The sequence below is a fragment of the Otolemur garnettii genome, unplaced genomic scaffold (genome assembly GCF_000181295.1).
Source record: "Otolemur garnettii isolate 467f Iridium unplaced genomic scaffold, OtoGar3 scaffold00145, whole genome shotgun sequence".
In the NCBI taxonomy this organism is placed as follows: domain Eukaryota; kingdom Metazoa; phylum Chordata; class Mammalia; order Primates; family Galagidae; genus Otolemur; species Otolemur garnettii.
The window spans coordinates 1,874,590-1,884,435 of NW_003852540.1; the positions used below are offsets into that span (position 1 = coordinate 1,874,590).

At 39.3% G+C, this 9,846-nt stretch overlaps 1 protein-coding gene across 1 annotated transcript in view; it reads left to right on the top strand.

The window, feature by feature from the left end:
• Positions 1-9,846, top strand: part of ZZEF1 (zinc finger ZZ-type and EF-hand domain containing 1) — a 148,937-nt gene that overhangs the window by 114,565 nt on the left and 24,526 nt on the right. The window contains exons 40-42 of the mRNA XM_012810946.2: positions 3,704-3,981; positions 4,655-4,829; positions 5,373-5,505. Coding sequence (XP_012666400.1) covers positions 3,704-3,981; positions 4,655-4,829; positions 5,373-5,505 — 586 coding nt within the window. The remainder of the gene's footprint in view (positions 1-3,703; positions 3,982-4,654; positions 4,830-5,372; positions 5,506-9,846) is intronic.

A 9,846-nucleotide genomic window follows, 5' to 3' on the forward strand; every position in this document is an offset into this window, starting at 1 on the left:
ACCCTCGGTAGAGTGCTGTGGCGTCACAGCTCACAACCCCAAGAGTTGGGCTTAAGCGTTTCTCTTGCCTCAGCCTCCCAAGTAGCTCGGACTACAGGTGCCCACCACAATGCCTGGCTATTTTTTGTTGCAGTTGTCATTGTTTTAGCAGGCCCAGGCTGGGTTTGAACCCACTAGCCTCCATGTATGTGCTCACTGGTGCTCTACCCACTGAGCTACAGGCACCACCGCTCAGGCTAGTCTTGAACTCCTAAGCTCAAGCAATCCACCTGTCTCAGCCTCCCAGAGTGCTGACATTACAGGCACGAGCCACCGAATCTGGCCCTCTTCCAGGATTTTCATAGTTTCATGCCTTAGGCTTAAATCTTTTATCCATTGTGAGTTAATTTCTGTGAGGGTAAGAGGTGTGGGTCCTGTTTCAATTTTTTACCTGTGGCTAACCAGTTATTTTGTAGGATGTCCTTCTCTTTGGGTTTGTCCAAGGTTTCTTCATGATTAGACTCAGGTTTTACATCTTGGGCAGGAATATCACAGAGCTGATGCCGCCTTCTCACTGTAGCCCATCAGGAACACAGTTTTGACTTACTTCATTACTGATCTTCTTCACTTTGATCACTTAAGTCAGTGGTTCTCAAGCTTCCTAAAGCCACGGCCCTTTAATACAGTTCCTGTGAGAGCCGCTCACTTAAGTGATGTCAGCCAGCCCTCTCCATTGTAACCTTTTCTTCTGTGTTACAAGGAAATATTTAGTAGGGAAAGTCTTTGAAACTAAGTAAATATCCTGCTTCTCCTCAAACTATTAATTTATTCATTTATTTAGCATTAGTTATAATCTTTTGTTCTAATTACTTATTATGATCCTTAAATTGTCCTGGATTTGGCCAGTGGGAGCCCATTCAGGCTGACTTCATGTTCTTTTGACATATTCTGTTTTTTGAACGTATTATTATGGGAGGTACAAGTGTTTTAGGCACTTCATGAATTCTCCCTTCCTTAGCCCTGGAATCAGCCATTTCTCTAAGGTGGCCTGGGTTCATTTGGTAGAGAACAGTACTTAGCAATCAAGGTTTAAGCCCTAGATAGGTTCATTGCTAATAGGGTGTCACTGCTCCTAAACATTCTCAGTGGACAAAGCTAGGGTGTACATGTGTGTGCACATGTCTGTGTGTACTCTCTATCTATTTCTTTCTAATTGTAGACCAGTGGTTCTCAAGCCAGCTATTTGGCAATGCCCAGAAACATTTTTGGTTGTCACAACTTAGGAGATGCTACTGAAATCTGGTGGGATACAGGCCTGGGATGCTGCTAAACATCTTAAAATGCACAGCCCCCCCCCCCACACACACACACATATGCACAGACAAGAATTATCAGACCCAAAAATCAATAGCACTAAGGTTAAGAAACTCTAATTTGGAGAAGAGAAAATGAATTATGAAATCATGAATCCCTCTAATTTACAACGAAAACCATAGGGGTTATCATAGTTTTCTCCTTTTTTGTATTTATAACTCATGTCTTGAACAAATCCCATTAGCCTTCTTATTATTACTTGATCAGTTTCCCATCTCTACTACCACTCTTCTTCCCAGAGTCTCCTCTTCTCACGGTTTGGACCCCGGTCACCCACACTGGGCCTGCCCCCTGGATACCTCTCACCATACCTGACTCTCATCTCTCCATGTCAGGTTGCCCCCTTGCTTTGAGGTCATGTTCACCCACAGCAGGCTGCTACTCAGTAGCAATACTCTCCTTATGCTGCTTGAACTCTGATCCCCATGCCAGGCCGAACGCCCTGCACAGATGCCCTCCCCTTTCCACTTGGGCCCTGACACCTGCATCAGATTGACCTTCCTCACTGATAGCTCCTCACCCCATTTCCAGGCGTGGATGCCTTTCTCACCTTACCTGTGCTCTCACACCCTGCCAGGCCCCCCCAGGGGAGGTCTTAGAATCATTTGTCATTTCTGAGAACTTTTTGTTCTTTGATTGCCTTGTTTTCATATTATAGATGTAGTGCCCTCTTGAATCACACTGAGAGTAACAGCTCAAACATTGTAAAAGTTTTCTTCAGTTTTATGTATTTTTTTCCAATGGGAAATAACAGGTGGTATTAAGCATAGAAATGTATGTTCTAGTCTGATTATCTAAATGGTGTTTATTAGCTCAGCACCTGTAGCACAGTGGTTATAGCAACAGCCACATACACCATACAAAGGTGGTGGGTTTGAACTCAGCCCAGGCCACTCTACCAAAGGTGAATAGTGAGACTCTGTCTCAAAATAAATAAATAAGTGATGTTAAGCTGTAGGACAAACTAAGTTGCAGGGTAGTATTTAAAGAAAGAAAAATAGGCCAGGCACAATGGCTCACACCAATACTTCGGGAAACTGAGGTGGAAGGATCACTTGAGGCTAAGAGTTAGAGACAAGCCTGGGCGATATAGTGAACTTTCTGCTTTATAAAAATAATTATTTTTTAACTAACCATGTATGTATGTCCTGTACTACCAGCTATTCGGGAGGCTAAAATGGAAGGATTGCTTGGGCTCAGGAGTTGGAGGCTACAATGAGCTATCATTGTGCCACTGTACTTCAGTCTGGATGACAGAGTGAGACCTTAGAGAAAAAAATGACAATAAAGAATAATAACAAATAAAAATAACTTTATTTGAAATTTATTTGATATATATATAAATATACATAGAAAAAGATTGAAAAATTGTTCATCAAACTTCTTTTTTTTTTTGAGACTGTATCTCACTTTGTTGTCCCCTGGTAGAGTGCTGTGGCGTCATAGCTCACAGCAAGCTGAGACTCTAGGGCTCAAGCGATTCTCTTGCCTCAGCCTCCCAAGTAGATGGACACCCACCACATCGCCCAGCTATTTTTAGAGACAGGGTCTCACTCTAGCTCAGGTTGATCTCGTACCTGTAAGCTCAGGCAATCCACCTGCCTCGGCCTCCCAGAGTGCTGGGATTACAGGTGTGAGCCACCACGCCCAGCCTTGTTCATCAAACTTTTAACAATTATCTCCTATGGGTAGGGAGTTTTAACTTTACTTTATTTCTGAATTATTTGAATTCTTTTATAATGAACATATCAGGAGGTAGGGCAGGACCAAATATTTTATTTTCAGGGTAAAGGAATATTAGAAGTAGGATTGTAAGGTGATACCTAAGAATGTTTATGAGGTCAGACAATTAAGTTTGTAAATTTGTCCTAGAAAAAGTGCTGCATACATAATTGCTGAATATCATTACAGTCAAGGGGAATACTTCACAGGTGACCATAGTGGTATTTAGCAATGAGGTATATGAGATTTTTTTCTAGAACAAGTTCACAAACATAATTTTCAGACCTCAGACAACAACAGTTATGATAGCCATTCCTGAAAAAAAGTTCCAAAATTGCTTTGAAGGGTGGACTAGGCTCTGGCATTGGTGCATAGCTTCCCAAGAGGACTACTTCAGAGATGTACCTCAGCAGTGAGGTACGTAGCACTTTTTCTAGGAGGAGTTCACAAAATTAATTATCAGACCTAGTATTTTATAAGTGATTGTGCATAAGATATTTATGAAAGCTGCTACATAATTCCATTAGCACTCAGAAATTGTAAATAAGATACAAGGGGATGGAGTGTTTAGCTGGTACAATTACGTGGATTTTGTACTAAACTGAATTTTTTCTCTGTCTCTTGACAGGGTCCCATAGTCCCCCTGATAGACCTGGAGCATGTCCTCCCACTGATGTTTCAGGTTGTCATCTCAAATGCAGGCCACCTGAATGAGACCTACCACCTCACCCTGGGTCTTCTGGGCCAGTTAATCCTTCGTCTTTTACCAGCAGAGGTAGATGGTGCAGTGATCAAGATCCTCTCAGCCAAGCACAACCTGTTTGCTGCAGGGGACAGTTCCATTGTGCCAGATGGCTGGAAGACCACACATCTGCTCTTTAGCCTGGGAGCTGTGTGTCTGGACAGGTATCCTTGGTTCTCACTGCCCCCCTCTACCTCAACTATACCCCACATTGGTGTTCATTTCTTTACATCAAAGGCCTGGCTGTTGATTAATCTGAGTATGTTCCAATGCTGTTGTCTGAGAACCTTCTATGAGAATAGAGCTGGGTTGATTAGCTGCTGTGTCAACCCACGTTCAAGCAGAGGAGCAGGCTCAACACTGTCAGCTGACTCAGGTCTCTGCTGATATACATTCTGGTTTGTTTTATCCTGAGCAGTAAGTGTAGGCCTTGTGGTTAAAGAAAATAAATCTTTACAGCATAAAAGTAACATTACCACAATACCAAATTGAGAAAACAGAAACAAAGGAAAAGAAAAACACTGTGACTTGACCCGTATTAATACATCTGGTATTTTATTATATTCTCTTCCAAGCTTTGCGTGTGTGTGAATGTGGGTGTGCACACATGCATTGGGTGACTTTTTATAGAGATTTTTGAAAACATAATTTTGACTGAATATGTAAGTAGCATCTCAATTTTGTTTGTTTGTTGCTCACCATTTTATGAAAAGCATCATTCTGGTTGTTTTTATGCTAATTAACGAACGGCTCTCTGCACATCTCTGGGTCTGCCTGGAGTGCAGTGAGCTCTGTGCCCTGCCCCTAACTGCCCCTAATAGAGTTTTTGCCTTTCAGCCGGGTGGGCTTGGACTGGGCATGCTCCATGGCAGAGATACTGCGGTCACTCAACAGTTCCCCACTGTGGCGTGATGTCATTGCTACCTTCACAGACCACTGTATCAAGCAGCTGCCTTTCCAGCTGAAGCACACCAACATCTTCACCCTGCTCGTGCTGGTCGGCTTCCCCCAGGTACTGCATTCTGTAGGCCTAGCCACCCCTTCTGATCTTCATCGTGCTGGTCACAGTCTCTGTGGCATGTTTTTTTTCTTTCAGTTGTGTGACTTGATTTTACAGTATTGGTATATTTTCAAGATTATGGGATATTTTAATCAACTTACATTTTTAACAGTTTAGCCATTTGATTCATTTCATTAGCCAGTAGTTGGCTTTGAATAATATGTATATGTGACTGTAATATATTAAATTACAAAGAACTTCAAAGAATGATTTTTTTCACTTTGCCAGTCATCTGGATCTTATTTCCAATCTTCATGTCTCTCAACTGATTGAGATAAAGGGGACTATAAAAACATGGCCTCACGCAGCAAGGACTTAAATTTTGTTCCAGGCCTATGCTAGGCCCTTTGACCTAGAGATGAGAAAAACCCTTTTCCTGAGTGCTGGTTGAATTTAGAGGCCCAAGCAAAAGGGGCTGGGCTTATACTCAGTTGAGCACTCTTTCTGGCCTCGATGTGCTATTGAGTTGTCTTTTCTGTTGCTGCCATGTTCCAGGTCCTGTGTGTGGGAACCCGCTGTGTTTATATGGATAATGCCAATGAGCCTCATAATGTGATCATCTTGAAGCACTTTACCGAGAAGAACAGGGCAGTGATCGTTGATGTCAAATCTCGGAAAAGGAAAACAGGTCCCAATAATTATTTTTTCTAAGAGTGACAGATAATTGTCTTAATTCCTATATACCCTAAAATCAGTGAAGATACCTTGATTCTTATCTTGATATCTGTGATATTTAAAAACACAAACTTCTTTTTCCTCATCTCTGAAATGATGTGATCGAATTGGGATAATTTTGAAGACCTCTTTTCAATACTGTTATTTTGTGTTTATGGCTCTGTGTTGTTTGGTTAACCAGATACTTACTTCTTGAATATTTAATTTCTCCATTTGCTGGTGCCATTTGTTTTCTGATGTATAATTTAAACATTATGAAGTCAGGTGGCTACATGGCATCAACCAACTATACTTAAAATAATTATATTACAAGCACCTGTAATCCTAGCACTCTGGGAAGTGTAGGCAGGAAGATCCCTTGAATTTGGGAGTTCAAGACCAGCCTGAGCAAGAGTGAGACCCTGTCTCTACTAAAGTAAGAAAAACCAGTCAGACATTTTGGCAGGTGGCTGTAGTCATAGCTACTCAGGAGGCTGAGGCAGGAGGATTACTTGAACCCAGGAGTTTGAAGTTGCTATGAGCTAGGCTGACACCAGGGCACTCTAGCCTGGGCAACAGAATGAGACTCTGTTTCAAAATAAATAAATAAAATAATTGTATTGGCATTCATATAACTTTCCATTCAATAGGAACACTGGGAAAGTATTACATTTTCTGGAGTATCTAACAATTATGTTCCTAGTTCTGCTCCTAAAGCAATCTGCTATCTCACTCAGCTTCAGCATTAGGCAGTATCTGTAATGTTTTGTATATAGTATGAGGTAAATGTCTAGGTTATTTTATTTTATTTTATGTTGCATATGAACAGCTAATTGTTCTAGGACTATTTGTTATATACACCATTATTTCTCCATTGAATTATCTTGCCACCTTTTAAAAAAATTGACATATTATGTGAGTCTATTTATGGATTCTGTTGTGTTCCTTTAATATATGTATCTGTACTTATTTTAATAATACACTGTTTTGGTGGCACCCGTAGCTCAGTGGGTAGGGTGCCAGCCCCATAAACCAAGGCTGGCGAGTTCGAACCCAGCCCAGGCCAGTTAAAACAGCAATGACAATTACAATAACAACAACAACAAAAATAGCCGGGCATTGTGGTAGGTGCCTGTAGTCCCAGCTACTTGGGAGGCTGAGGCAAGAGAATCACTTAAGCCCAAGAATTTGAGGTTGCTGTGAGCTGTGATGCCACAGCACTCTACCCAGGGCAACATAGTGAGACTCTGTCTCAAAAAAGAAAAAATAATAATAATCATAATCACTGTTTTGACCATTGTAGATTTATACTAAATCTTGAAATAAAGCCCTCCTGCTTTGTTTTTTCTTTTCCCAGAATTGTTTTATCTCTTCTAGTTCCTTTACCTTTCTGCATAAATTTTACAATCCACTTGTGAGATTCTATAAAAGAGTCAGCTGGGATTGTGATTGGCATTGCATCGAATCTATAGATTCAATGATATCGTCAATGATATTTCATGGTATCGTAATAGTAAAGATGCTCCTCAACTTACAATTGGGTTACATCTTGATAAATCAAACCCATTATAAAGTCAGAAGTCATTAAGTTGAACCATAATTAAATTAAGTACTATCTATGTTGAGTCTTTTGATCTGTTAGCATGGTACATACATTTCTCCATTTATTTGGGGAATAAATTTAGGTTTCATAAAATTTAGATCTTTAATTTCTTTCAGCTTGGCATAGGGTATTAACTGCCTTCTTTTTTTCCTAACTTTGGTAATTTATGTCTTCTCTTTTGTTTCCTACATAGTCTTACCAGAGATTTACCAATTTATTTAATCTTTTCAAAGGACCAACTTTAGTTTCATTGATTTTTCTTTATTCTGTTTTTTTAATTTCATTGATTTCTACCCTGATCTGCATTACTATCCTTATTTCTGCTCACTCTGGGTTTAATTTGCTTTTCTTGCTTTTCTGGTTTCTTAAAATAGAAATCATCATTGATTTGAGACTTTTCTTCTTTGCCAATAGAAGAATTTTAATGGTATGAATTCCCTTGTGAGTATAACTTTAGCTGCATCGTACACTTTTTGATATGATATATGATTTTCATTTAAATTGGAATATTTTCTAATTGTGATTTCTTTGCTTTCTGGAGTATTTAAAAGTTTGATATGTATGGGTGGCATCCATAGCTCAGTGGGTAGGGCGCCAGCCACATAACACCCAGGCAGGCAGCTTTGAACCCAGCCTGAGCCAGCTAAAGAGCAATGATAACTGCAACAAAAAAATAGCCAGGGGTTGTGGCGGGTGCCCATAGTCGCAGCTACTGGGGAGGGTGAGGCAAGAAAATTGCTTAAGTCCAAAAGTTTGAGGTTGCTGTAAGCTGTGATGCCACAGCTCTCTACCAAGGGTGACATAGTGAGAATCTGTCTCAAAAAAAAAGAAAGAAAGGAAAAGAAAAAAAGTTTGATATATAATTTCTAAATATGCAGAGGATATTCCAAATATCTTTCTTTTGTAGATTTCAAGTTTAATTCCCTTAATTATTCCAGTTCTATTAAGGTCATTGCAGTTTATTTTATTGTCCATATTTGGTTCTGTTTTCATGAAGGTTCTACATACCCATGAAGAAAGTATATATACTGTGATCTTGGTGGAGAATCTTATACACGTTATTTAGGTCAAAATAATGGATAGTGTTATTTAAGTTTTCTATGCCCTTACTGATGTTCTGTCTACTTCTAATAATTAATGAAAGAGGACTGTTGAAGTTTCTATCTGTAATTATAAGTTTATTTCTCTTTTTGTTATGAAATGTCCCTTTTTAGTCCCTTGATATTCCTTATTCTGAAATCTAATATTTATGCAGGCTCTCCTTTTTAAAAATTAGCATTTACCTAGCACTCTGGGAGGCCGAGGTGTGTGGATTGCTTGAGTTCACAAGTTTGAGACCAGCCTAAGCAAGAGTAGGACCCATCTTTACTAAAAATAGAAAAACTGAGGCAAGAGGATTACTTGAGCCCAAGAGTTGGAGGTTTCTGTGAGCTATGATGATGCTATAGCACTCTACCCAGGACAACAGTTTAAGACTCTATTTCAAAAAAAGAAAAAAATCAGTATTTGCATGGTATAGTCATCCCTTAGTATCTTCGGAGGATTTGTTCCAGGATGCCTTGTAGATGTCAAAATCCCCTGATGTTCAAGTTCCTTATGTATAGCCCGCCATATATATGGGTTTTATGTCCACAGATTTGTTCATTCTTTCACTTTAACTTGCCTATATCTTTACATTTATAGTGGATTTCTTGTAGATAACACATAGTGTGGTCTTTTTAAAAATTCAATCTGACAGTCTCTGCCTTTAATTGACATGATTAGACCATTTACATTTAATGCAGTTATCAAGATGGTTGAATTTAAATCTTCTGTCTTCTTGCTTGTTTTCTATTTGTTGTAATGTATTTTTTGTTCCTTTTTTGTTCTTTTTGATTTTTTTATTTTGTTTCAGTTTTCTTAATGATTCTTTTGTATATATTTCTACAACTGGCTTTTAAACGTTCTCTCTTTCTTGTTAGTGGCTGCTTGATATACAATAATCTACCTTCAAATAATTTCTTCCTCTAGGGCAGTGGTTCTCAACCTTCCTAATGCCATGGCCCTTTAATACAGTTCGGTTGAGAACCACTGCTCTAGGGTTTTACTGTGCACTTTTAACTCATCATAGTTTAGCTTCAGATAATAATATACCACTTCACATATAGTGTGGAAATATCACAACATTTATTTTTATTTTCCACCCCCATTCTTTGTGCTATTGTTGTCACACATTATTATTATGATATTAATCCCATAATATGCTATTACTTTCACTTTAAAAAGTGAGATATTTTTAAAGTGATTTAGAAATGAGAAAACAAGTGCTTTTATATTTAGCTATATATTTTCTTTTTTTGATGCTCTTCATTCCTTTTATAGATTCAGTTTTCCATTTGGTATTTTTGTGGGAGGGTAGAGTCTCTCTCACCTTAGCTATACAGTGGGCTCATTCTAGTTTACTGCAACCTCAAATTCCTGGGCTTAAACTATCCTCTTGCCTCAGCCTCCTGGATAACTGGGACTACAGGCATGCTCCACCATGCCTGGCTAAGTTTTCTATTTTTGGTAGATACAGGTTCTCTCGCTCTTGCTCAGGTTGGTCTCCAACTCCTGACCTTGAGAAATGTTCCTACCTTGGTCTCCCAGAGTGCTAGGATATAGGGGTGAACCACTGCACTGGGTCTTCTAGTTGTTTTTTTTTTAGCAATTTGATTATGGTGTCCTTGGCAT